Source organism: Melanotaenia boesemani, chromosome 1 (genome assembly GCF_017639745.1).
Source record: "Melanotaenia boesemani isolate fMelBoe1 chromosome 1, fMelBoe1.pri, whole genome shotgun sequence".
Lineage (NCBI taxonomy): Eukaryota > Metazoa > Chordata > Actinopteri > Atheriniformes > Melanotaeniidae > Melanotaenia > Melanotaenia boesemani.
In genome coordinates, this window is record NC_055682.1 from 7,138,063 (window position 1) to 7,165,659 (window position 27,597).

General features: G+C 39.1%; 3 protein-coding genes across 5 annotated transcripts; 1 reads left to right on the forward strand and 2 right to left on the reverse strand.

Annotated features, from left to right (window-relative positions):
• Window positions 1-795: 795 nt before the first annotated feature.
• On the forward strand, window positions 796-13,403 carry zdhhc13 (zinc finger DHHC-type palmitoyltransferase 13). 2 transcript variants are annotated; one of them, XM_041990580.1, is made up of 17 exons: window positions 796-883; window positions 2,957-3,177; window positions 5,350-5,472; window positions 6,434-6,511; window positions 6,697-6,841; window positions 6,960-7,024; window positions 7,286-7,448; window positions 7,853-7,978; window positions 9,004-9,137; window positions 9,236-9,336; window positions 10,147-10,271; window positions 10,362-10,430; window positions 10,526-10,613; window positions 10,865-10,948; window positions 11,047-11,204; window positions 11,553-11,650; window positions 12,824-13,403. In XM_041990580.1, the coding sequence occupies exons 1-17, from the start codon at window positions 860-862 to the stop codon at window positions 12,960-12,962; spliced, it is 1,941 nt and encodes a 646-aa protein (XP_041846514.1). In that variant the 5' UTR covers window positions 796-859; the 3' UTR covers window positions 12,963-13,403. The 2 variants fall into 2 exon arrangements, with proteins under 2 accessions (XP_041846514.1, XP_041846504.1); XM_041990570.1 differs by having other exon boundaries at window positions 10,362-10,424; window positions 10,520-10,613.
• A 1,290-nt stretch (window positions 13,404-14,693) lies between these two features.
• On the reverse strand, window positions 14,694-18,268 carry csrp3 (cysteine and glycine-rich protein 3 (cardiac LIM protein)). Its single transcript, XM_041990593.1, has 6 exons — window positions 18,226-18,268; window positions 17,302-17,413; window positions 16,234-16,405; window positions 15,959-16,088; window positions 15,095-15,188; window positions 14,694-14,946 (listed from the first exon to the last, which is right to left on the reverse strand). Exons 2-6 carry the CDS (start codon window positions 17,411-17,413, stop codon window positions 14,873-14,875), a joined length of 582 nt encoding a protein of 193 aa, XP_041846527.1. The 5' UTR covers window positions 18,226-18,268; the 3' UTR covers window positions 14,694-14,872.
• Window positions 18,269-19,143: 875 nt separating this feature from the next.
• On the reverse strand, window positions 19,144-25,769 carry e2f8 (E2F transcription factor 8). 2 transcript variants are annotated; one of them, XM_041994415.1, is made up of 13 exons: window positions 25,467-25,769; window positions 24,098-24,358; window positions 23,872-24,022; window positions 23,297-23,611; window positions 22,959-23,120; window positions 22,662-22,799; window positions 22,336-22,551; window positions 22,173-22,254; window positions 21,373-21,880; window positions 20,968-21,222; window positions 20,734-20,866; window positions 20,016-20,356; window positions 19,144-19,904 (listed from the first exon to the last, which is right to left on the reverse strand). In XM_041994415.1, the coding sequence occupies exons 2-13, from the start codon at window positions 24,266-24,268 to the stop codon at window positions 19,737-19,739; spliced, it is 2,640 nt and encodes an 879-aa protein (XP_041850349.1). In that variant the 5' UTR covers window positions 24,269-24,358; window positions 25,467-25,769; the 3' UTR covers window positions 19,144-19,736. The 2 variants fall into 2 exon arrangements, with proteins under 2 accessions (XP_041850349.1, XP_041850340.1); XM_041994406.1 differs by lacking the exon at window positions 25,467-25,769 and adding an exon at window positions 24,786-24,857.
• Between the last annotated feature and the right edge of the window lie 1,828 nt (window positions 25,770-27,597).

Here is a 27,597-nt window from a genome sequence, read left to right on the forward strand (position 1 = left end):
TGAAGCATAGTGTCCAAGGATAAACTGATTTGTAAGAGTTTAATGATCACATATGTAAACATGTTGAAATACCCCACAGCATTTTGGCCAGTGAGTTATTACAAGTGAGTAAAAATGTGGCAGGAAGTCACATGAGAGTACAGGAAATTGCAAAATCGTTAGTTTCCCAGAAGAACTGCTTTTCACTTTTTTCTTTAATCCAGAATGCATCAACACAACTAAATTCTATGTTCACTTTATGCCATGTTTGAGTTTTGCTTTTTTTTTTTTTTTTACACCAATACTGTAAAGTATGCAGTCGTGTTACATTCACTTCGAGGGAAAAGCTGTTAATTTAGGATAAAACTGCCGAATGATTTTTAGAAAACGTAGGTAAGGTAATTCTTGCTTTCTAACATACTGGGGGTTATGTTTCCTACAGTACCAGAGGCTGAAGTGATTATCTAATTTAAAAAAAAAGAAAAAAGAAAGGGTGAAAAAACGAAACCCGGAGAACCCCCACAGCCACCCACCCACCACGCCAAGTGAATGCAATACGCTACAGTAGTAAAACATTTATTTTCACTTCTGAATAATGCAGGAAGTCCGGGCTGATTGGGTAATCAACAGCTCAATGAGAACAATTGTTGATTTCCCGGAAGAAATAAATTTCAAGTTTGAATAAAATGTATTTATTTACTTGCTTACTTACTTACTTACTTAGTTGTTTATTGTAGTTTCTGTGAGGAGATATTTTGCTTTGTGACATAAGGCGAGAGAAAATATTCCTCTCGACTTTATTTTGAAAATACCCAACGGAAGTAGTTTGCTCCTCTGTCGTCCAGCTGCATGAACTTTCGCTTCGTTCCACCACATCAAGATGGACTGGAATGAAGATGGTAATGTAAGTGGATTTACGTTTATTAGCTGCTTTTATTGCTTCTGTTGTGCTATTGCTGGGTGCTCTGGGTTAGACCTGGCCGAGACGATATTCTACTGCCGTTATCTTAGCATATTGTTAGCATTAATTAAGCTAGCCTACTGTTTTAGCTGTTTAGTTGCGGTAACACGGAATTACCGGTACAGACGAAGAACAATTACCACTTAGTCTGTTTGCTCCATTTAATGTAGGTAACCTGCTCTTTATTGCCAAACATTAAACAGTGCTAGCTAGCTGTTACACTTAAACCTTGAGCGGAAACATTTAGCTTATTTCCTGATTGTAAAGGCAGCTACGTGCACGTTCCGGAGTCTGGCTTGTCTGGTTCACAAGATGATACACCGATACCCTGGTGTGTTTAAGCATTTAAATACTTATTTACCTGCCTTTGTGTATCGTCGCTCGTTATTGTAACGATTATTACGTAATTGTAATCTTCTTATAAAGCTCAGGCCCCTGTCGTTGTCCGGGCTGCATGTGTTTAGCTAAAGTAAATCTACATGCATTCTGCTCTTGCTATTTGTTGACAAGTTGGCCGCCTGTCAGGAATTTGGCAGCAGCCTGATTACAATGTGGCCAGCAGCATAATTTAAAGTGAGGAGAAAGAATTCGGCTGATCATTCCAGACGGTGAAACACACAGCTGTTAAGTGCTGCGGTAGTGAAAGTGTACAGTACGTTTTACCATAAGTGACAATCAAAGTGCTATTAACTGAAAACTTGACTAATCTCACCACGTTGTGTTCTTTATAAACGAGAAAAACTAGATGAGTGGAGGACAAAACAAGTGTCAGACCTGAAAACAAATCTACCCACAGCAGATGAACAGTATCTGAAAGTGGTGTCTTAAAGAAACAGGAACAAATCCACCAAAGACCTGAAACAGGACCTAATCTGGACCTTCTGTTGAATCTGGTGTTGGCCTCATCAGAAATAGTCTGCCAAGAAGTCAGTCTTACGGGAGGGAAACAGGGTCAAATGTCACAAGAATTGGACTGCAAATCATTGGGATCAAGTCTTATGAAAGAATGAATTCCTCCAAAAGGGATTTGGATTGTTTTTCAGGTAGCCTTCAAGTTTCTAGTTGTTTATTTGGCACATGCACATACATGATGGCAATGAAATGCAGATGTACATGCATCCAAGGCTGTGCGCACCTGGAGAAATATTCCTGAAAACTACATAAATAAATTATGAAAGGATATTATAAGAGGGTTCAGGCTCAGTTGAAGAAATGTGGTCACAAAAAATGTTTACTTTCAAGTTTGTTTTGCTCTATTTACTGTATTTCCATATATATTTCTTTGAATGTCTCAGGACTTTTGCCAGTACTTCTGTTCATATCCAAAAACATTCAAAATTCACCCAATAACACAAAACCAAAACACTTGAGTTGTGAAGATTTGATAAAATAGCTATTGGGTTACTATATAAATGTTTCATTAAATGTTGTATCCCTGTTAGCCTCTGTCAAGTTATTAACTCTCCTACCCAGTGTATGTCGTTTTTATGCAAAAATGTGAACCACACCTGCTCAGGAATTTAACAGCAGTGAGTAGCTTGAAACGCTCATGCTTGATAAAGTGCAGGATACTTCAGAATGCCTGGTTTGACAGAATCTCTGGCCGCTGACAAATTAGTGTTATCTCACAGTGTATTGCCGTATTGCTAAACCCTTCTGCTTGAGCGCAGTGAGTCATTCTTTATAGATGTTTGTTTTGTAGGTCAAGACGTCCACCTTACAAGTAGTCTTTCAGAAATTAGTTGGTTCAGCAATAAGTGAGATATTGTGTTTGTATGAATACAAACAATGTGTCACTTGTTTGAAACCATCTGATAAAGATCTTTTGTGCTATTTTATTATTAAGTGGTGAAATGTCAAGATATAGACGTACAAAAAAAAAAAAAAAAAACGTTTTAGTCTTTCTTGATCATTTACAGTCTGAAATCTAACTGGAGAGTTCAGGATTTTACAGGTTTTCCATGTGGAAAACCTCGGATTAAAACTGTGTTTTGTGTTTTTTTGTTTGTGTCACAGGGTCACAGCCACATGCACAACAACTGTCACCACGGGCATCCAGGTCATTCTCACAGTCATGGGCCAAGAGCAGCAGCATTTGGTGGGATGCCACAGCTGTACACACCTGCCTTTGGACAGTTAGGCAAAACCATAGACCAGACAATGGACATCAGTCAGCAGCCGAAAAAACGCTCACACATGGATGACAGCAGTAGTTGGGACATAGTGAAGGCAACACAGTAAGTGATTATTAAACATGACTGGTGCCCTCTTACATTTCCTTTACAGGCTGATGCAAAAACAGTCTTCCGATGGTTTTTGACTTTATTGGATTTGGAATTACTATTTCCATGTAAACGCGAAGGATATGACTTTAATTCTGACTCTTTTAATACTGAATAATTAATTCCAAATTAAAAATCATCTAACATGATCATCTTGTGAGTAACATGAATCCTGCACCACAATGGAAATGGAAAGGCTATAAATCAGTGTGAATATGAAACTAAATGAAAAATACTTTATGTATCCCAGAGAGAAATCACAACTTTGAGGTAGTTTTTTTTTTTAATTAATAAGAAGAATTTAGTGCTTTGTTCCAGAGGGTGATGGCCGCTGGCAGGAAGGATCTGCAGCACCTAACTGTCTTGCAAATTTATTGTTCAAGATTATGTTGGATTCCTGGAAATGTGTATGCAGTCTGTGCCTAACAAGATCACATGGCTCCTAGTTATTCATTTTCTTCAACTTAGATGAGCAAGAAATGCTAGCGAAGGGTTTCCTTTACTAGAATCTGTTTTTTGGCAGTAAATAGCCAGTGATGTGGAGAGTTTCAAACTTTTAAAGATTACTAATGATGATAGCACATCTGCAGGTCTGGATCTGAGTGTAATAAGGTTTTAAATTTCATTGGTAACATATTTGTGAGGAGATTGATTATAACAGAAACGTAGATAGTTGGTTTTGAAATATTTGACAGAACATCCAGACAAAAAAAGATTTCACTGACACCATGCCTTGTAGTAATTTTAAGTATTACTCTGATGCATTATAAACAGCATATAAATGCAAATACTTGACAGTGAAACTATAATAAACTACATTCAGTGCAGTGATGGTAAACGCTGAAATGTTTTAATGTTTTATGGGAAAATAGCCCCCTTAATTGGAGTATTGCACAACACACACAAGGACAAAATTGTTGGTACACTTCGGTTAATGAAATAAAAACTCAAAATGGTCAAAGAAAATACTTGAATCTGACAAAAGTAATAATAAATAAAACTTCTATGAAATTTAACCAATGAAAGTCAGACATTTTCAACCATGCTTCAACAGAATTATTTAAAAAAAAAATAAACTCATGAACAATTTTGTACACGTGTGTATGTCTAAAATAAACATAAATTTTTCTGAGGTCACAAGTTCACCTGTACATCTTCATTAAATAATTTACGTCATAATCAAAACGTTTGTTTGGCCTTAATTTCCAAATCATGCTAAGATATTTGTATAAAATATTGTATCTGTACAATATTAATGTTTCATAATGACACTTGATAAGAATAAAATTCCAACAAAATGTATTAATTTATCTGTTTGTCCTAAAGTCAAACACAATGGCAGAAAACATCCCTTTTTAATTTCTTAAAGTCTTGGTTTTTTGTTTGTTTTAGACAAATAGGCAGTAATACAGTTGTGGTTTAAACTTCCAGGAAAGACCTTAGACTTCGATATAATAAAACAATGGAAATAACACGTTTTCTTTCCTTAAGGTAATTCTTTTTTATATGTATTAGATGTTCACTCACAAAGAAGTTGCACAACAAAACTCAATAAAAATACAAATTCTTTTGATACCTGTGTTAAATCATTCAGATGGTGAATGTTTATGTTTAAACAGTTATGAGACTTAAAAGCTGTACACTTCAGTGGGCTTCAGTTGAGATAAGAACACTGGAGTGTTTCCAACTAATTAGTGAGGAAGGTGCAGCGGAGCGAAGGTCGTTTCATGTTTTAGGAAGGAAAAAATCTCAAGAGCTGCTCTTGTTTCTCAGTTCAGCTCACAGTTTGTAACTAGACTGGAAACCACATGTTTACTGGGCACAAGCATCTCTTTTTTTCCCCCCAACAGCCTAAAAATGGTCAATTTTGGCCAATAGTGGCTTTGTTCTAAAGTAGTTTGATATGAAAGGGTCAGAGAAAGAGGGGGATGTCATGCAGCAAAGGACCCCAGGGTGGGACTTGGACTGGGGGCTGGTTGCTTCAAGAGCCTCAGCCTCTTTATATGATTCCATATTTTATTGTATCTTTATTTATTTAGTTACCAATGTATAACTTAAATTCTGAAAATGAAAATTAATAACAACAGTGGCGTTTGTTAAGTGTATTTGTGTGTGTGTACCTCTCAGGTTTGGTATCATTGAGCGCTGCAAGGAGCTGGTGGAGGCAGGGCACGACGTCAGGCAGCCTGACAAAGAGAACGTCACTCTGCTGCACTGGGCGGCCATCAACAACCGCTCCGAGCTGGTCAAGTAAGAGTTACAGACATTATTTTAGCTCTTAGCACAGCTAATATCCTTCAGACTAGATGGATTTAAATATTCCATAGCAGCAAACTCACAGTTGGTCCTCTGACCTGTGTGAATATGTGTGTGTATGTGTTGGTTTCTTGATATCTCTGTGCTTCTTTACACCCTGCTATATCCTGAGAATAATTCAGGCTACAACAGTGTGTTCATATAAAAATATATTGCAGTTAATTCTTTAGGATAATGTTAGATTTTATTTTTGTTAATTTGAATATAAACTGAAATAATCTCAATCCCAACATAAAGTAAATGAATTGGTTTTGCGACTGGCAGCTAAACACATTGAAATAAAGCCAGTCCTTCCTCAGAGCCTTGGTCTGCCTAAACTGAGTCACAGTTCTTTGACTTCATGATACATAAGAAGCTTTTTGAATTGATTAAAGGCTGTTACATACTCTGTGAGGAGTCAGAACTTTTATTTTTGTTCTCGAGGCCACAGGAATAAAATGAAGTCATTTTGCTCTTGCGAGTGTGAATGGGGGCTGCTTGACGCTTGTTGTCGACACATCAGCCGAGCAGAACTTTTCCTCCTGTGGGGCTCCGAGGAGTATTGTATGATTGGTCGGACATTTGAGGTGGGTGAAGTTTACGCGGAAAAGAATAAAGTGGAAAGTTGTGGCTTCCGCGAGGTTGAAGCGAGGTTGAAGCGAGGTTGAAGTGAGGTTGAACGGATAGTTTTAATGAACAGCTGATCGAGGTGGTGAGAAAGTACGTAGTAGTCCCCAGTAATCCCACCCGTTGTGGACGAACCTTCTCGTCGATGAAGCTTCTCATGGAGTATGAAATGACTGGACCAATAACAACTTTGTTCTTGTTCTTGTGGCTTCAAGAACAAGAACAAAGTTCTCGCTTCTAGCGAAGTATGTAACAGCCTTAACTCTTTGTCTTTGCTGCTCTTTTTCAGATATTATATGTCCAAAGGTGCCATAGTTGATCAGCTTGGAGGAGACCTCAACTCTACCCCACTTCACTGGGCAATCAGGTGTGACCATGATTTAAATGTAATCTCATATGTTATGCTAGTTTTATTTAATCCTGGTTTACATGTTTACACATCACTCATCAGCTTTGAAAATGAAATATTTGTTATTAGCCAGAAAATTACTGGTTTTGACATTTAGACAGGTAATATATTACCTGTTTATTAGTTCTTTCAATCCATTTAAGGCAGGGCCACCTCCCCATGGTGATTCAGCTGTTGAGATATGGAGCAGACCTCTCCCTCGCAGATGGAGAGGGTTACCATGCACTCCACCTCGCCATCCTCTTCCAACACATGGCCGTGGCAGCTTATCTTATGGCTAAGGGACAGGTCAGACAACCATACCCTCACTGTATCCTCTTGTTATTGTTTATCAGTTTCTTTATCACTTGGTTTAAGTTCCCTTTCTTTATGTTTGTATATTGGCTAACTGGCTGTTTATGTTCAGGAAGTCGATGGGCCTGACTCTAACGGCCAGACACCCCTGATGCTGGCAGCCCAGAAGATTATTGGGTAGGTGCCTTGCTCTTTTACAGCACTTTCTGGAATACAGTTGTTCATTTGTGTGTGTGTGTGTGTGTGTGTTTTTTTTTTTTTTTTTTTAAAGGAAAACTGTCTGATTGTAGAATTTGAGTTTTTTAAGTGATTTAAAATGTTCTAACTTAATTTTATATGACTGGATTTTTTTAACACAAATTTCAAGTCTATTCAAAGCATTTTGGCGTTTTTATTGAAGGTTAAAAAAATAAACCCTGCTTTGTTTTCCTGTCATAGGCCTGAGCCCACCAACTTTCTTATAAAAAATAACGCCTCTGTGAGTGCTGTGGACAAAGTGAACAGGAACACGCCGTTGCATTGCGCAGTGCTGGCAGGAAACGTGGATGCTGCCCACATCCTGCTGGAGGCTGGAGCCAGTGTGGATGCTGAAAATATTAACGTGAGCTTCACGAAACTCACACAACACATCTTACAGCGCAGGTTTCAGTCTGCTTTTATACTACCAGAAATCTGGACTGAAAGATATCTGCTTTCAGCTTTAAACCAGTTTTTCTCTTTTCTGAGAGTGAAAAATGGTTTCAAGGTTTTTCTTCTCACAAACTGGTTTGACTTGTTGCTGCTTGATAAGACTGATTGCTTTGCTACACTGATGTATTAGTCTTTCATTTATCCGCTGGTTCTTTGTGTTTAATTTAGCATTTAGCAACAGGGAAGCTTATCAGTTTATCTGTTCACACTGTGAACAGGAAGCTTAAGAAAACAGCATATAAGGAGATTTCTTCACTATGGAGTGAATATTGAATGGTTCCTGTCCTTATGGTCTTTTTAATGATTCTTCTTCAGGGGCACACGCCTATCGACCTGGCCCACCAAGTGCACAGCCCACTGCTCATCCACATGCTGAACCATGTCAAACAGGAGAGGATTCGCTCCAACTCACGCTGCCTCCGGATTGTCAACAGATACAGGGTACAGTGAGGGTCCAGTTGAAAAGTCCATTTTGGTTAGGATCCTTCCCAACTAAGTGAAATAAGCTGGAAGTATCGAGGTGGCAGCCATGAAAGAGAGTTTCAAATTATGTGAAATTCTAAGGGAAAGGAGCTGTAGCACTTCCCTTATTACTTAATCATAGGAGCTAGAACACTGGAGCATCCTTTATGAAAGTATAGCAATAACTCTCTCACACAATTCTTAATGGCTGCAACTTTCAGACCGATGCTTGATTGTATTGTCCAGTTATACTATGATTGGTGTGGATAGATATGAGGACAGTGGGGCGAGTGAGCAGCCTGTGACACTGTGCTTTATTTACTGCTTCTTCTGTTAGGTTTCTTTGGGCTCTAATTGGCAGTAGCTTGAAAGAACAGGGGTCAGAGAAAGTGGGGAACACAGCAAAGGGCCCCAGGCCAGGAAGCAAAGCTAGGCCAGCTGTGTTGCAGAGCTATAGCCCCAAATGGAACAGCTGCTCATCAGTTGAGCTAAACACCTCCACTTCTTTGCTTTCTTAATTATGAACTTTAATAATTAATATTTTAGGATATATATATAACATATACAACATTAAAAGATTGCATTAGATTAACTATCTGTAGAATAAACCATGTGTAGTTTCAGTGCTGCAGACCTGCATCATAGCTTATTGCAAGTGTGGTCAGATTCTCACTGCAGTTTCACTGCCATCTTCCCTTTAGCGCTGCCATGTTTTCCAGCAAACTAAGTGAAGAGCTTAGGAAAACATAATAGGAGGTCATTATTTTATGACTATACAACTCAACCCCTAGTTTCCTTTTAGGAGAACTACTGTTGAATTGAACCACTACGTATTTCCTTGTGAAATTGTGATTTAGATTTTCAAAAAGGTCATTTTAGATTTGTTTTGCCACTTAATGGAAACCTGACTTCAGTCTCATATTGCAGGTATTAAACTTCTTGTCACGTATAACAATCTGCAAGAAATTGCGTTAAACTCCATGAATGTTTCTTTTCTTTTTCAGGTTTTTTTGCAGTTCTTATTCTTAACTGCCATGTTTGGATGTGTGGGTGCTATAGCTGACATGAACTCAGAGTCCTGGTTACTCAAAGGAATCTTGTTGGCCTGCGTAATAGGTGTACTCAATCTGGTCTCAAGGTTAAAAAAAACTCATTTTCCCTCCATCTTGTAAAAGATTTAACTGTAAATGCACTAATTCTTCATGTTAAACAAACCTGATTGTTTGTGTCAAACAGGAACTTCCCGAGCCCAGAGTTTCAGTCTCTGCTGCCATCTTCAGCTCTCATGGCTTCAGTCTTCTGGATGCTCGTCACCTGGTACCTCTGGTTCCTGCCAGATATCCTTTCTTTACAAGGAAGCAGCTACTGGTGATTTTCTCTAGAAATCAACATTTCATTTGATAAGGGTTGTGTGTTTATCTTTGGTATGTCTATAATTTGCAGAGGCTGCGGTTAACCCTGTTCCCCAACATTAACATGGTTCATTCAGAGTCTCTTGAGTTGGATCAGAGGCCAGTTTCTACATTCACAACAGAAAATGGGCCAAAATGCAGCACAGCCACAGGACAGGTTATATTTAAAGCACAAACCATCAGCTTTTTTTTCAAGAACTTTGTTACATACATTTTTTATCTCCCCTGGGGCTGGGCGATAGATCAGCTTTATTAATTAACTTGAATTTGTTGTTTGTTGCTCTAATGGGGCATCTGTAAGAGGACCTTCATCCTTCTCACTTCCCTACAAGCCAAATATTAAAAACTAGATGGAATTTATATAGTTTAATTAGAGATATCAATGTGTGTCCATCATATATAATACAGTAATAATATACAGTAAAGATCACAAGATTGCCATGTGCTGATACATTGCACGTACTGCTTTGTTCGATTCGTATTGCTCCTCAGACCGGGAGAGCTTCCCTTAAACTTGCATAAAGAGGAAGAAACTGTGGCACGCTGCTTCATGAGACGTGCTGATAGACTGGTTTTCTGCGGGCAGGCCTCTGTTGGCATACAAACTGCAGCTCGTTGTGCCCGGCTGCACAGCTTAGAGCTCACTTCTTGTATTTTGAATGAAATGTAGTGTTTATGTATTAGTACATTCAAAAGATCCCATGAACAGAATGTTTCTTGACTGACAATGTCCACATGGACATAGTACCACAGTTCAGGTTCTGTTCACTGTCAACGCCACCGCTCTGCTGTACTACTACCTTCGTACCTGCAGGACCGACCCAGGTTTCATCAAAACAACAGAAGAAAAGAAGAAAATGGTGGGAAAGCTGCAAATATTTCAAATCGAATTATTATCTTTCATTGATATAAACAACTGCGATAAACTCTTGTGTTTTACATGTTGCCAGAACGTGTTGGTGTTAGCTGAGGCGGGTTGTCTGGACCCCAGAATATTTTGCACTTCTTGTATGGTGAGGTTTTCCCATCCCAAATGTTCTCCCATGCTGTGTCACAAATCCAAACAGTCACAACCTCTACAGATGTCTGTTTTCTTGTTTTTTGGCAGGTCAAGAAACCACTAAGAGCGATTCACTGCTTCGGCTGTGATGCATGTGTAGCAAAACAAGACCACCACTCCGTGTGGACCAACACCTGCATTGGTATGATTGACAAATATTTAACACTTGGTTTCTTCTTCAAACAAGCTAGAAAAGAGGTTATATTAGTATTTAAAAATGTTTAAATGGTCATTGGACTGATTTTAAAACAAGTGCGTAGCATATTTTAGTTTTGATTGAAGTTTTCATAACTTCTTGACAAGAATTTACTGTTGCTAACTATCAGCTGATGAGTTTGCATGTCTCTGTGGGTTGAACATGAGCAGGCATCCATCATGTTTCTCCTCCTCCAGGTGCGAGGAACCATTACTACTTCATCCTCTTTCTACTCGCCCTCACTCTGTTTGGAGCCTGGATGTTCTACGGTTGTTTCATGTGTGAGTGCCCTGACAGCAGCGTAACCACTGAATCTGGCATTAATTGATATTTTCTTACATTTACAATGAGGTCACATTCCTGTGTGGTGTGTTTTCAGACTGGTCTGCCCACTGTGCGCTGCATTATGAGGATCAGGGGCTGTGGGGCGCCATCTCAGCCCTGGTCACCTGCTCTCCCTGGGTGCTCAGCATCTCCTTGGTCTCTTTATATCATACTCTCTGGTCTGGTTTTTTCCTGCTGCTGCAACTCTACCAGGTGACTAACTGATTATGTGTGTTGATGGGTTTCTATGGCCCACAGATACCCGGTGATTACTTGAATCACTTTAAAACCTATGTGAAGAAATTTAGATTATAGAAATTTTCAATTCTGTTTGCTTTTGATTGTATCAACTGACTCATTGTGATTTGAGTGAAAATGGGAAAATGTAAATCAATCTAGGGCTAAAAGGAACTGACATCAGTATCATGCTGCAGTTGTTGGGAGAATCCAAACCTGTTGAATCAGCTGATCTGGTTTTATTGTTTGCTTGTTTGACGTCAGTCATCGGCCCTTGCTGAGAGTACTTTTTTTTCCCCCTTTCATCTCTTTGTGTCTGAGCAGATTGCATTCCTGGGAATAACCACAGCAGAACGAGCGACTCTGATGTTCCAACAAAGGAAACTGAGGCAGTCTGTTTCACTGAGACAGAATCCTTTCAAGTGAGTTGAACATTAGTGTTGTGCTTCAGCGTAGAGACCAACAGATACTAGATATATGGAACCAGTGCAGTTACAGAATTTTAAGGAGGAAGAGGGATCAGTATCAATGTTGTGACAAATACAGTTTGACTCGATGACTTGCATGATGTACAGTAGATTCTCTTTATGCTGCAAAAATGGCTCAGATGGAGAACATCTGAGGGTGTCCCGGATTGTTTTGTATCAGGATGTTAGAAATAAACCCTTTGAGGGTTTGGAACTTCATCAGCTGGGCTTGCGCTCGACGGATGTTGTCAGATACATCCGAGTTCAGAGATCAGGTGAAAACCTTAGACTCTTTAACCATTTTCACATATTGATGGTGCCTTATTGGAGAAAAACGGCATCGTTGTTAACTCTCTTTGTTACACAGTAATGTGAGTAAGCACACACCAACACAGATGCTACCTTCCCAGCAAGCTCAGAGGCACATCAGCCGCAACTTCAATCCCCACATTCACTTCTGCACTTTTACACATGATGCAGATGTACAAACAAAGGTGCATCAGTCCCAGGTTGAAAGGCATAAAAGGCCCTTTGTCTTTTGAGCGCTTCCTAAGTAGTTTCTGTGGGGCCCATTACTGTCATGCAGGGGTGGGATGCTAATGTAGGAAAGCTGTCACGTTGACTTTATTTAAGTGGGTGGCATGTGCATTGTTTTTCACCTTACAACATTAAAACTAGACACAGGTATCTGACATGGTTATATTTTGAAAAAGCCCAAGCATGGGGTCATTATTTATTAGACTTGAAACAGTTTTGGAACTGTGGTTCAGTTACCAGCTGCTTTGCAAATCACGTTTTTTTTCCACAGTTCTGTAATGCTATATCCTTTATGTAAAACTGGTAAATGTTTTTCTGATAAACATAAAACGTTGACATATAAATTGTTGTATTTAATGGGTGAGTTGTAGCTGTGATATTTGTGGAGCTTAATGCTTAATCAGCATCTGTTCTGACATGTTGTTAGTCTCTGTGGACATAAAGCCAAACCTAAAGACTGAAATCTTACTTAGTAAGTGTATAAAGAAAAAAATTCACATAGATACAACCATTCAAGCCATCCTAATATGACTGTTCATTTAGGTAAAAAGCTGCGTGGCTTTTATGGTCCTGATCATCTTGTGTTTGCAGTGAGGGCGTGGTGAAGAACTTGGTGACATTCTTCCAGCTGCGTTGTTGTGGCCTCTTTAAACCGGCTGTTGTTGACTGGACGCTGCAGTTTCCACCTCACCGAGACCAGTACCTGCTTGAACAAGCCAACATGGTCTGACCTCCTTCCCTCCCACACTCAGGGTCAGACTTTGGTTCTGGACCAAAAGCACAGAATGTATTTATTTATCTTTTTTATGTGTTGGCTCTTTGTAAAAGGAGACCACCATGCTAAAGGTTGGGAAAACAGAAAACAATGTGTGGATTAGAAAATGACTCAGCTTATCTTTGTACAGACTGCTGCTGCCTTATACTTGACCAGTGTAAGTGAAAAGAAAATCAGAAGGGAATAAATAACCTTTTAAGGCCTAAATTGTAACTGAGGCTTTGTGGTGTTTTTATGAACACCACAAAGGCTATTTTTTAGCCTATTTTTATCATCTGTTCTTGGAAAAATATCTTTGTAGATGTAAACGGTTTGTTTTATGACTTTTGTATAAGTTGCATGCGTTTAATAACAAAGGACCACTATAATTCTTCAATAAAGCAACATTGTGCCTGTCTCTTTTTATCTGTCTCTGGGTGGACGACTCTCTAGCCTCTTTATTCCTTCCACACTGTTAGCTGAAAGGTTGTAGAGAAGGTCACAAAAAAGGGCCAAGAGTGCTGTTTTCTAATGATAATTTTATTCTTCTGAAATATTTTCTTTGCGTTTCTGACCTTGAAATCTGATTATTATTTCACTTACAAGAAGAATAAATATAATTAAGCAAAAAATTGTTTATTAATGAGATTGCTTCATGCAGTGAGGCTGACTAGCATCGATAAATCAGTTTTCCACTGGCTACACAAGCTTTTTCAGTTTTGTAGGATTTCTACTATATCTGTTTCTATAAACACAGGTCTATATGATATATATATATATATATATATATATATATATACACACACACACACAGTTGACTGGCACCAAGTTTGTTTATTTCATGTTAAGTTCTGCAAGTAATTATTGTAACAACAGCTGACTCTAATTTAGGTTTGTTATCACCCCCCCAAAAAAAATTGATAAGTACTCTTAAGTGGAGCGTTGGCTGAAAAATAATTTAGTCACCCCAGATCAGAAAGTATATTTGCAGAAATCAACCTGAATAAACACCTGAGATGTAAAAAGTAGTAAATCCAGAGCTGCTGAATTTGTTTTGATGGCCCTACGTTTAAAACAACTTCATCTTTGTTTCTGCTTGTTGACAAATCTCATCTGACCTGGTCCCGCATGGCTATCTACGCTTGACTCTTAAAAAAATGATAAATGTTTATAATAATTAATTACATCTGTCACTTAGTTCAGCCTTTCCCAAACTGGAAATCCCAAGAGCAGTTAAAAGAAATAGCCTACATTTATCATAAAATTTAATTTTTACAAGAGCTGTCAATATTAATTTCGGAGATTAATCTGTGAAGTTAATCTGTTAACATGTTAATGCATAAAGCAAATGATTTTTATTTATTTATTTAATTATTTTTTGAGTTTTTGGCTTCCAGTGATAAAGTTATTACTCTTGGAAAATCTGAATTTGTCCCCATCTTGGCAAGAGAAGCTAGTTTTTAAGCTGTTAACCCACCAAAAACTACTTTTTCTGACAGTTTTACATTCAGATGATGGCAAACACCAGCTATGTATTATCTTGTACTTTATTCATTTGAATTTTTATGTTTTATGCTTTTTTATGTTTTTATTTTACCTGTGTCAGATGTAAAGCACTTTGTTTCAAGCCTTGGCAGTTGTTAAAGCACTTTATGAATAAACTGATGATGATTTTTGACCACACAAATTATTCAGGATACTTTCTGATGGAAGAAAATAGTTTTATTTTGTGTCGGTCACATTTTATTTCTCTCTAATATAAAAATTACTTGAAAATATTGCTGCCAAGGATTTTAAAGCCCATCTCAGCATCTGTCTTGTATGACAAACATCAGTCCAGCCTCCAGTGAGATAGATGCACGGTAGGAGTTTGAGGTATAGAGTGTTCACTCTCGTTCCTCCAGCATGGCTTCGTTCCCCAACCCGAATCCTTTTGGGCCAAAGTTTTTGGCATAGCAAACTGAGGAGAAAGTGAGAAAACAACAGAAAACAGTTTCTGACCTGTAAGCGTGGTAACAAAAGTGTGTGCTTTTCTATATCTGTGACTGAAATATTATGTTGAATTATACTAAAGGATGTAAAAGACATGAATATATGTGTGTTTGTACCTTTACAGTACAGCTCTCCATGCTTATCCGTCACCGTGGTTGACTCTAGACTTTTACCACACAGGGCACAGCGGAAACAGGTTTTATGCCAGGCCTAAACATACACACACACACACCAAGAACATATTAGAAAAAAAAAAGCTGTGCTAGAAATAGCTGTGTAGTAGTAGCGATGTAATAGTATGTTATTAAGTTGAAGAAAGCAGAACTTCAGTATCAACATGTTCAGTTTCCGGACATTACTTGGTTTAAAAATCAGCATGGGGGGGTCAGGAAAGCAACTTTACATTCAAAAGCAGTGTTAAAAAAATCTGGCTCTAATATGGGCTGGCGACCTGTCCAGGGTGTACCCTGCATCTCGCCCAGCAGCGGCTGGGACAGGCTCCAGCTCTCCCACAACCCTGCCCTGGAGTAAGCAGGCACAAATGGATGGATGGAACAAAAAAGATATTTGTCATAGAATAAAAACCAAACTGAAAACTATGACAGGGTTTGATCATTTGTGGTCCATCCAGAACATTTTTAATTGGGTGGCCATAGTAAGATAGACGTTAGAAGGGTGGCCAGTAACACAGACTGGTATGACCAGTAGAATTAATGAGTAAAATGCAAAGATTCTTGGGTGTCTTGCAACTCTTAAAAACACAATTGAGCCCTTTGAATGCCAAAAACAAAACTATGTTTAGAGATTTTAAAGAATATTATACAAGATATATAGTATGAAAAAGAGCTTATTGGTATTACCAACACAAAATGCCCTTTTATCTCACAGAGGAAAGAAAGGATTTCTTTTTCATAAAACAGAGTAAGCACACAAAAAAAAGCCAAAACCCCACCATAACCTCACCGCTGTGTGGTCCTCACCTTTCCTGCTCCCATCACCTTCTCTGCTGCATAGACTGCTTTGGAGCAGCGAGGGCAGCGGTCTGAGCCGCCAAACTTTTGAGAGAATTTATTGGCATTGGGGTTAGAAGAAGTTGGTCGTGGTTTGGATCTAAAAATACAAAAAGATGAAGCTGTTTGACGCAAAGTGTAGACAGACTGTTAACAGATGGCTATCTCCAAGCTTCTGAATATTAAAAATCTTATAAATATAAGAACACAACATAATCAGACTTGGTGTCAGGATGAACACATACTCTTGAGGCCGCTGCTCTTCATCCTCTCCAGGAGGATCGGAGCTCAGGGCTCCAGCTCCTTGTCCATATCCGTAGCCTTTTGGCCCGTACTTCTTCCCATAACATGACTTGCAGTAAACCTCAGACTCATGAGCTGCGACTGTGGTGCTGTCCAGCCCTTTTCTGCAGCTCACTGTGTGACAGAAACATGAATATTTTATATTCTTTTATACGAGATATGAAATTATTTGTCCAGACTGGGGAATGTCAGAGCGGAGTAATGAAAGTTAAATAAAGCTCCCAGCTAGCTGGTTTTATCAGTCAGCAGTGGCAGGAAACACAGTCAGAGGTCTTGTGTTGCTATTTGTGGGAAGAGAGGGGAGTGTGAGGTAAATGTTCGAGAAAAGATGAACACTTGGCAGATGGTGGGGCTTATCGCAAAGGCCTTTTGGTGCTCCCGCTGGAACCATGCATCAACCAACAAGCTGGAGAGTGTCTGATTCTGTGCTGAGTACATAGTGAAGAACTTGTGGAGCTATGAGTCTTTGGAAAAAGGTGGAATTTCTTTGGCTGTATTACAACTGAAATTCAGATCAGAAATCCATCCTAATGTAGGCAGAAGAAATGAAAATTGACTGGCGTGTCGAACACAGGAAGCACAAAAGGACATATTCTGGTGGCGTTCTGAGTGATGGCTTGTACGGGAAGAGTAAGAAGCACAGGGAGCGTAAAATAGATTCAGAGAGGTTCAAATAAATAGTGGCCATAAAAAAGAGCAAACCTGTGAGACAGAACAATGATTAAAGAAAATATAAAATTGAAAAGCAAGAAAGAAAGTGGGCAAGAACTTGAAAAAAATCAAAAAGGCATGACATGAAAAGAGAAACAAGAGATATTAAGAAAAAGTAAAAGTTAAAAAGGGGTTGAAGCAATTAAATTGTTGTAAAATCAAAGGAACCGGTCTGGACTCAGAGGTGTTGATATGATGTGTGTTAATGAGATGACACTGCAGGGTTAAATCAAAGCCTTTTATCCAGCATGACCGCCTCAGAGGGACCAGCGAAGATCAGAAAGAACCAGTTTTCTCACTGCAGATGAAACAGGTTTTGTGGAAGCTCCTCCCGTTGCACTGGATCTCCTCTGCATGGTAAACCGTCTTTTCACATGCTGCACACTGGCTGCCTCCTCCCCAGTTTGGCATCTTAGAAAACAAAAAAAAAAAAGGTTGTAAATTACAGCAACAAACCAAAGCTTATGTATAGTAAATGAAGAGAAAAAAAACCCTCCGAATTAATTGGGGATAATTCAGTTATTCAATTTATCAATGATTAATCTCAATATAAATTTTTTAATTGTGCAAATTTTCAGGTAAGATGTTAAATTTCACTTCATTTGTCTTGAGAACAGAGAAAAACTGCTCTGCATAGTCATTAGTTTCTCTTTTGTCAACTCACTTTTCACTATTTTCTCTCAATTTATTCCTCCTCTATAGTTACATTAACACGTTTTAGATGCTGATTCAATAATTATACTTTTTAATTAAATAAAATGGTCAATGACAGATGAAAATAAGTCATGTCTCAAAACAATTTCTTAACAGTCTTCTGATATTTAGAAAAAGAAATTTTAACAAGAAAAATCACTGATTTCCCACCGAGTCCTGGTTTTTGTCTAATTTTGACTCATTAGAGTTTACTTTAATGTCAGGCATGTTCAGGCTGGCTCTGTCTGACGTTCCAGATTTGTATCAGAACCTCACAGGACCAGAATCCGGCATTCAAGGAACAAACGCTTCACCGAGACAACAGACAAAAATATCAAATACTATGATGGAATATTGTAGGTACACATCATGAGGAAGAGACTTCTGATGTTTTTGTCCATTTAAGATACAAATTTCTAAAAAAAAATCTGTAGTTCTTCTGTCGATAAGAAACAAAACAGGTTAACAGCCTCTTTTCAGCTGAGAGGTGACAGCCCGAAAGATGTAATGAAAATAAAATGAGTCCTTACCTTAAGTCCCAGCCTGAGTGCTCGGCCTGAGTGGCATTCGCTTTCCTGGGCGGTTTAAATACTCTCCATCTTATCACCAGCCTATCAGGGACACTTCAATGAAACTATCCTCCTAAAATAACTTGTGACCGAGCAGAGCCCTCTGAACCTTTATCACAAGCTGAAAGAGGGCCTGAATCAGCCACTCAAACATTTGCGCTGGACTCGGAAACAGAGACAGCTGCATGCAGAGAAGCATCAACATGGCATGTTGTGGGACTGTTTTCACTGCACTGTTGATTTATCGTCACATAACAAGCTTATTTGGATGAAGAAAAAATTGACAGCTGTTAATTTTCTGTACCAACATTTCTCAAATCACAGTACAGAATAAAAATATAAGATTACCAACCTCTTCTTTTTTCAAACAGAAAAAACTTTAAAAATCTGATAATTCAGTCCCAACAAGGCTAGCTAGCATCATGACTCAAGCAGTTATAAGTAAAACAAAAAATGTCAAAACTTTACAGCTGGCGGATGCCAGGAAGAATAGCTGCAGCCATGCTGGACTTCATGGGGATCCTAAACAATAAACAAAAACTAAATACAGTACAATACAGAGATCTGCAGTGATTGGTTATCTATAGAAAATGTCTGCCATTGAAACACGGGCAAGAAACCTTCAGCTACATGAAAGTGTAGAATGTATTGAAATATGTGCAGATAAGTAATCATGTAGAATATACATCAGAGTTTGTACAATTCTAACAAGCTTAAAAGTCAATATTTGAAAACCTTTATTCTTCAACACAGCCTGATCCCTCTTGGTTTTCTTGTTATTTTATTTAATGGAGGATTTCTGGGACCTAATGTTGCACATAAAACTGTGACTGTGTGAAATTCTAAGTACTCCAAAAGAAAACAAGAAATCTGTTGTTCGTACAAAATCATATTAAAATTTATTTTGCGTTTTACATTAAGTAGAACATTACAAACAAGGAAAAAAAAGTACATTTTCTTATAAATTAAACCCATGAAAATTTCTAATTTGTTTTCAGGATGCATCACAAATATACACTTGTTTTTTTAAACAGTTTATGGGTAACAGCTAACATGTACATATGTGCAAAGGGATCTTATTAGTTTTACTTTAGCAATGATGCAATTTTTTAATGATCTTTTAAATTTTAAGAAAATTGATTTTTATCACCTAAATTTTCAGAAAACAAAGAAATTTTTTTTAAAAAAATCAACTATCATCCAACAGGAAAGATTCTACCAGCAACTCATAGAGATAATAGTGTTCAGGGGGATCTAAACTTATCATTAAATCTACTTTTCCATCTTTCCACTGGGCCACAGCCAATTTCTGTATGGCAGCTATTTGTAGACCTGGCTCTGATAAGAATGAAAGCAGTGAGGATGCTGTGAAATGCTCCGAGGTAACAAATACTGTAAAATACTAAACAAAAACAAAAGAGACATCAACCACAACCATACACAGAACACATTCAGACATCCGAGGGTCTCCATCAGGAGTCCTCAGTGGTGACGTCCAACTTTCTCTGAGGGATGTAAACAGTTTTGGCAGCCTGGTGTTCACCGGTGGTTACCACGGCAGCCAGAGGTGACAGTGGAACTGGTGTGTGAAAGAAGCTTTGCTGTGGGAGTCTGGTTCCTTTTGGGGTGTTCATCAAAGGCTGCACAACAACAGAGTTCTGTTAGAGCGCTGTAGTCTGACCGCATTATGTTAATGACGTAAAGGTTAGTTTCTAATTGATGTGAAATTTAATTTAGCTGCTCTCTTTTACCTGTTGTACGCTGATCAGGGTCATCGGCTGCCCAGATACCGTCTGCTGAATGGCGACCGGAGACATGGGCTTGATGAAAACCATCCCTCTCTGCGGCAGCATCAGAGGGCTTGGCAGGGTGTTGGCACGTTCTGGGGTCTGCGGGGTAGCAAAGGCATTTCCGGGGCTGGAGCTGGAGATCAGACCCAGATTCTGTAGGGTGAAGTTCAGGATGGCAGGACTGGGGCTGTGGAGGCGGTGGGACTGCTGGGTGGTGAGCGGGGAGGCGGCGGCAGCAGGAGCTGACCTGCTGAGACGGACGTTGGTGGGCGTCACCTCTTGGGCTGGAGCAGGTCTGGACCCTGATGAAAAAGCAGTGTTTTTCCGTCATGCATGCAAACTCCTAAAGTTCTTAAAAAAATAAATAAAAATAATCTTTACATTTATATGAATTTAGATAAAAGCCTTTATGTAAAGAGACTAACTGTAAATTTATCCAGATGTTATGACTGTGTTATTTGTTGTCTTTTTTTTTGTTTGTTTTGTTTAACATCATTGTATCTTTGGCTTTTTTTTCATGTAAGTAGTAAAACTGCACTACTGAACTTGTAGTGCGATTTTTTTAACGTCTCCAGGAAAGCACATAATTCATGTTACTGTGCCATCAAAACAAATCAGAAGCAGAGTTTTAGAGTCAGAAAATCATGTTTTTTCAAAACAGCTTCAGTAACACATTTACCTGCAGTGGGTGTTTGGTAGATGTTGTAAGTGGGTGTTGATGACTTGCTTTCACACCCTGACCCCTGAACTTCCTTGTAGCCGATGAGGGACTGATGGGAGATTGGGATCAAGTATCCAGCTGGTACTAAAGTCTAAATGGGCAAAGTAGTAAAACACAAATAGCTGTTAAATAAACAGCAGAACAAAGGTTATCCTTACTAAAGTGCATTAAGCAGTGTGTTAGTACTTTTACCTCAGTTTGGATTTGTCCTGGTGTGAGAGGAACCACTCTGACTGGTGTTAATCTCGCTTCACTATCAGAGTTTACCGCCATGTCCTCCCTCTCCAGGAGGTTCTCCAAGCTCTGCTCTAGTGTCTGACTGGCTACAGTGCATCCAGGGGTGTTAACAAACTCTGGGTCCAGATGGAGGGCCCGAGATGAGGGTCGGGTGGTGAGGAGATTGTTACGGCGGGCCTTCAGGATTTCACACAGCTTCGGAGAATCGTCCTACAGGAGACAAATAGTAAGAAGGTAAGCAGGAATAATACTGTGTGTCAGGTCTGTTCAAAGATTGTTCTTAAGTATTGTCTAATTTTAATCATACTTTCATAACTTGAGTCAAAAAAACCTTTCTTGGACCAACATTTATTTCTGTACCTTTGAACTGGGGTCCGACCTCTTGACTTTGGGGGGACTGCTTTCTGAAGCTGAGTCCGAACGCAACCGTTTCAGCACCAAAGAACTGACATCAGACTCCTTGGAGACCGACCGGCTCTTGGCTGCACACTGGCCCGTCGGGCTCTGCCCGGTCTTATCCTCAAAGGTCATGGAGCGCACGGCGAGGCTGGTCGGCTGTGGTCTCGCCAGAGGGTTTGGCCTGAGGGAGGAAGGGTGCAAATATATGGCGTAGGACCCATTCCCTCTCTGCTGGGGTAGCAAGACAGGGATGATGGGTGAACACTGTGCAGGGATGTACGTGACAGAGCCCGCAGACTGTCCTGTTAGCAGTGTGGAGGGGGTTGTGTGGACAGTAGTGTCGACTCCTGGCTCTTGAGTTGGCGTTAAAAGTGGCGCCTTTGTTGTTTCTATTGAACAACAAGTGGCTGGCTCCAACCTTTCAGCAGCAGTGTATCCCGCAGCAGCAGCCTTCACATTTTCTGTGGGCCTAAAACAGAGGCAGAACTTTCACTTTACACTTCAGTCAAAAACTAGGAAATACAATAGCTCATTGTTTAATTAATTTGGGTAACAAGTAGCCTGAGTGACCCAAATAATTCAACATGTTTTGAAGACAATAATGGATCAGGTAATATCAGTGCATCATAAGAATCAGTGTTGCTTTAGTTCCACAGGAGGTGGTTCAAGGCACCAAACTCCTCTTAAAGTGGGGCCAAGATGAATATTTTCATGCCACAGAATTTAGTTAAAGAATCACAGCTTGTGATGGTGAAACTTACGTGGACTCCTGGTCAAGTTCAATCTTACAAATAGCAGCAAGTTGGGCCATTTTGTTCGGAATGCTGACGTTAGATGAATCACCTGAGGACAGAAGAGGAAACCGTCTTCACACCATTTACTAAACCAGAGAGGTAACTCAGATGAAGTGTTCTCTGTACTTACTGAGGGAACACTTGACAGGACTGCTAGGGGCGGAGTTGATCTTGCGCCGGTCCTCCTGAATGCTCTTGGCGAGCTTTATGAGGGAAGGGTGCCGGGTGAAGCCCCGTTTGACTCCAGGAGATGAAAAGAGATTTTTGGCACAGTTTTCCACAGAAGCACGAGACTCAAGCACACCTTTCTTCTTGGGCGGGCATTCTGATGTTTTGTTCATCAAGTCTGAAACAAGAGTTTTAATGTTAATGGCATGACTTCAGTGTGATGCCGAGGTCAAAATCCCTTGTCATCTTAAACCAAAATAACTAAACAGGAAACCGTTCTGCTGATACCTTTAACTTGTGGAAATTCTTGAGGACCGACCCACTCGAAGGCCGGTTTCCTTCCTCTCTCTTCTGTCACGTGAACTTTTTCAATGAGCTTCAAGCTCCGCAGCACATTAGCGATGTCGTACAATCGTCGCACTTTGGCTGAAAGAACATGAACAAATATTGTTACACCTCCCACAACACCTTGTTCAAAGACCGATCATTTCGAATCAACGTAAAAGGAACAAAAGACACAAGCTGTGAATGTACAAATAATGAAGATTCTAAGCTCTGAAGGTAATGAATGTATTTTGTACTCACTCTTGAATTTGTTCTTGTCCTGATCTGCAACATGGTCCTCTCCTATCAGGATCTTGGCAGCTATATCCAGACTGACCACACTTGGATTGGACACCAGAAAAAGCATGACAAACTTCTGGCTCATCACTCTCAGAGATTTGTCTTTCCTACTGTTAACAGATGCTGGAAAATACAAGAGTAAAAAACAAAAAGTTTTTTTTTGTTTACTATAAATTAAATCTAAATTTAACAGAATACAAGGGATGCACAACATTTTCACTAAAAACTGTACAAAACACAAAAAATAAAAACTAATCTGAACAAAGATGGTCAAAATTATAGATATTTCTGCTTCTTACCTGCTTTGAACTCGACTCCTGGAAGCTCCACAAAGAAAAGCTCTTTCTGTCCCTGCTCCCCGTTCTCCATATCAACCCCCCCTTGGTTCTCCTTTTCCTCCCCGTCAAAGTCAAACTCCTTGTCCAGGAAACGCTGCCGGATCTGCTGCATCTGCTGGCCATACCTGTGCTTCTCACCCACTTGCTTCAGAATGGCCAGTGTCTCTGCAAGATTGGTTCGTCCGTGCCAAGAGTACCGGTTTTTAGCAGAGCGGCTCACCATGTGAAGGCTCTCCAGCACATTCATGATGTCGTAGATGCGCCGGCGCTCTACATCTGTGTAGTTACAAGCACATAAATAAACTACATTGCACTAGCAGGATAAGTAACATCAAATTTTGTGAAATAAATTGAACAAAACGGATTTAAATTAACTAAAATGGGACCGATATGCACATTTGTGTTTCTCTCTGGGTGTTTTTCTATAAACACATAATAGAGAATGTGCACACATCTAAGTGTAGGATTGTTTCAACCAAAATGTAACTATATAAAAGATATTATCAGGTTTTGCTGAATTTTGACTTAAGACATACTGAGCTCGGTGGCCACATCATCCAGGCAGATGTCCTTGAGAGCTGAGTTTGGGTAATCTGGGTACCGGGCAAGGAATTTATGACAGAGCAACCCCAGACTCTTATCTTTTCTGCTGATCATCTTTTCTGATTCTTCTCCATTTTCAGAATCCTACAGAAAGACAGTCAGTTACCAAAACATCTTCTTATTGACATCATATTAAAAAATAATAGCAAGAAAATGTACCTGTGTAGGATTGAGACCATCACTTTCATCATTGTCTATGCAAAGCTCCTTCTCTCTGTTCCTGATCTCAGGACTAGCAGCACTGATGAGCATTTTAAGGTTGGAAGTGGGTGTCCATGGATCAACAGAACCTACTTCTCTTCCCTTTTTAGGCGTTGTGAGGGGACCCATTCTCGGTTTGTTCTTCACTGAGACTGTGCAGAAGCCAGCAGATTTCTTTGCAGTATTCACCAGAAACTGAGGTGCAACGAAACCATTATCCTGGTTAACGAAATAGGGGAAACAGATTATGGATTAATATATTAGCCCCCACAGAGAAAAGAAGAGAGGAAGTTTAATTCAGCTTTAGAAGAATTGCGCCAATTCATAAGTAATTTCTGGTCTCTTTACAGACAAAATCAAGCCAATTCATTGTCTTGGATTAATTTGATTAATATGCACTTACTGACCTTTCAATGATTTGTGGCTTATGATATTAAAGGATTGCACTTAACTAGTCACCTTAGCTAATATCTAGTTATTAATGATTTTTTTTACATGTTCAACCAAAAACGTCTCTCATGGTCGGAAACATCAACAAGAAACAACAAGATTTGAGTAGGCTACCAACTGATTACGTATCATTTCTATAATAAAAGATATTTATGTAAAATAAATATTTCAGTAAAAATATTTCAACCAACCTTACCGCTTTTTTAAAAGAAACGTAAGTCTGACTTGCGCAATATGACAATGGCTCGTTTACATTTACTTGCATGAATAATTTAACCTAAAAATCTGTTTAAAACAAATCAAAATACCAGACTAATATTGGCGGTAACTGACGTACGTTCCGTCAAATCGCAGGGTCCAACGGCCGCAGAGGTCCCGCCCTTTTTGTGTGAAGCAGCCAATGGGAGCGCGGTGCAAGACAGCGCAGAGGAAGTGAAGAGCGTCCCGCGCAGGTAACCTGTTTTTGAAATCCTTGGCGCGGAACATACAGACGGTATTACATCAAACACTGTAGTATAAGCGATAAAGTCTGGACTACCAGCAGCTTTACATGTAAGAGAGCAGTGTATTTTAAAGGCTGCCTGGTTGAAAAGCAGAAAAACTAATAATTTTTCATACTCGTTGTCAAGTAAAGAGTCCATCGTCCTTCAACGAAATGTAGTAAAACCGGACAGCCCAGCCACGTTTCTCAGAATATAGCGTTTAACTCGACAATTTATATATATAGATATATTTAAATGACTCGGACGGTAAGTTAATCGGTTTACAGTGACGTGGCGCTAACATTGCGACATCAAAACATCTGCTTCAATTAAACGGCACATCTTTTTGCTTTACTTACAACTTAAGTAGTTTTCTTTAAACTTAGAAAACTTACCTAAATCTGCGAAGTAACCATTTCTCAGAGAAGGCTTTCCATACTCGCGGGATGTGTTGGGGGATACCAGAAATTCAGTCTTCAATATTTTAGTCCGAGCGCAGTGTTTTCTCAGAAGACTCCGATTATCCTCATACACAAGGCCAAAGAAACACACCATCTACAGACGTAAATAGTAGAAAATGTGTACAGCTGTCCTGCTTTCTGCCTTCCACCTTGTTGCTAATAAGCAGCCGCTTCTGGAAGAACTTTACTAGAGTTGTGGAAAAACTTTGCCCAGTTGTGGATGACCCCCAGCATTTGACCCGCCCTTTGTGAGCATGCGCGCTGATGTCACCCCTAATCCGACGCCTTACTTCCTCCCTGCTGGGGAGAGAGGCGGGCTATCATCAGAAATCAAATGAAAAATGGTCCCTTAATCCTTGCTTACATTTGAATAATAGAAATTATTTGCTATGATGCTTATGATATGTATAAATTAAAAAATTAAATACGGTCTCAGTTTTGCATCATAATTTTTCATTAATATCACTTTGTTATTAAACAAAGGCTCAGAATGATCACAGTACGTATAAAGTTAAAGAGCTCTTTGGTGAAACGCACACACACACACACACACACACACACACCAAATTGTTTGGGTAATGCAAAGTGCAAACACACAAGATGTTCAAAAAAGACAAAAGATGTCCAAAATGTGATACTAAATTAACAATACACCATTATCAGATGCAAACTAACCACAAAAGAACACCAGATAATAAATGGAACAAAAGTATTTACAAATCTCCATGGTTTATGATTGGTATGTTTATGGTGTAGTTTAAGCTTTGCTCTAGTGTTTGATTGGACAAATTTTTAATTTTTTTATTTAAAATTTAAAATTCTGGGCTTGCAAAAAAATGCCTGTGGCTCATGGATGCCATGCCATGATGGAGTCAAGAAATAAAAAGGTTTGGTCCCAATATGGAGAGATAATTGTTAAATAACCAGGTATATCACATGTTGAGTTCAGAATACAGCGTGGATCTCAGTTACTTGCTTTTTGGTTTTCTGCTGTCAGAGATGCCATGTTTTGCCCCAACCAGAAAAAATAAAATAAAATAAAATAAAAAACAGAAAAAACAAAAACCAACTCCACAAATAAAGAGGAGGAGGAAGAAGAAAGTATGTTTTGAATTTTCTTGTATATTAAGGGAATTTGATTGGATTGATCTTTTTTACATTTGTGCAGTATGAACCCTGTATGAGCTAAAATAACATGGGTTGTAACAGTAGAACGTGAAACCAGGACCCTGATAAGACATTGAAACTTTGGCAACCCTGAGGCAAGGGGTTCCATGTAGAAAGATGTTACTTTTTTCCCTTACATATCTTGAAGCAGAAGACAGAAGTCACTTTCTGTTCCAGGCATGATGGGTTTAAGCTCGAGGATCTCTTGCAGAAACACTGTGTGAAACAGTTGTTATCTTTTCATTATCATGGAAAAAAGAAATGGATGGATCTGCACTTTAGGGTTAAGTGTAAGTCATGGATGCACCTTCAGATTAAACATTAAATCACCTAATTAACATAACTGTTCAATAAAAAGCAATAAAAAGTGTGTAAATTTACGCTACCTGTTTACTGTTTAATTTTTCTAGGGATGCAGTAGATATTTTTCCTCATATTGGAAATGAGAAATCATTTAGGAAGTTTTGATTATCAAGTAAACTTTCTCTGCAACTGATCTCAAGGATCATTCAGATTCCCTCAGTTTGTTGCATCCCAGTGGGGTCTAATACTACTTTTTGATGTGTAAATTGTGATGTTCAGTTGCACCACTAAAATACAATATGACAGATGCAGAATTTGCATTATTAGCTAATCCTGTAATTTTTTTTTGTATGGGAAACTTTCCAACTGGTCTGACTTTGTTAAAAAAAAAAAAAAGGAACCTTATGTACCCAATTTAAGGTACTCTATTTTGACGCTAGGTGGCGGTAGAGCACTTCTTACCATTTGTCACCATGGAAACCGACAGGCGCCTTCAAGGATGTTGACAGAAAACGGCGGATCTTGAAGCACTCTGTGACGTAATGTTACGGCTGTAGAGAGCGAGTGGGACCCTGATGCTGCTTTCATGTACTCT

Bases quoted from the DNA above. Each gene is read 5' to 3' on its own strand.
- e2f8 (XM_041994406.1), bottom strand. From the start codon at position 24,854: ATGCAAGTAAATGTAAACGAGCCATTGTCATATTGCGCAAGTCAGACT. The intron at 22,552-22,661 runs GTATCAGCAGAA...CTCTTGTTTCAG, and splicing joins AGAATTTCCACAAGTTAAAG to ACTTGATGAACAAAACATCA. The intron at 21,223-21,372 runs GTACAGAAATAA...TGTCTCCTGTAG, and splicing joins GGTCGGACCCCAGTTCAAAG to GACGATTCTCCGAAGCTGTG.
- csrp3 (XM_041990593.1), bottom strand. From the start codon at position 17,413: ATGCCAAACTGGGGAGGAGGCAGCCAGTGTGCAGCATGTGAAAAGACG. The intron at 16,406-17,301 runs GTGAGAAAACTG...TCTGTCACACAG, and splicing joins CAAAACCTGTTTCATCTGCA to TGAGCTGCAGAAAAGGGCTG. The intron at 14,947-15,094 runs GTACAAACACAC...CTTTCTCCTCAG, and splicing joins TGGAGAGCTGTACTGTAAAG to TTTGCTATGCCAAAAACTTT.
- zdhhc13 (XM_041990580.1), top strand. From the start codon at position 860: ATGGACTGGAATGAAGATGGTAAT. The intron at 884-2,956 runs GTAAGTGGATTT...TTTGTGTCACAG, and splicing joins ACTGGAATGAAGATGGTAAT to GGTCACAGCCACATGCACAA. The intron at 10,614-10,864 runs GTATGATTGACA...CTCCTCCTCCAG, and splicing joins GTGGACCAACACCTGCATTG to GTGCGAGGAACCATTACTAC.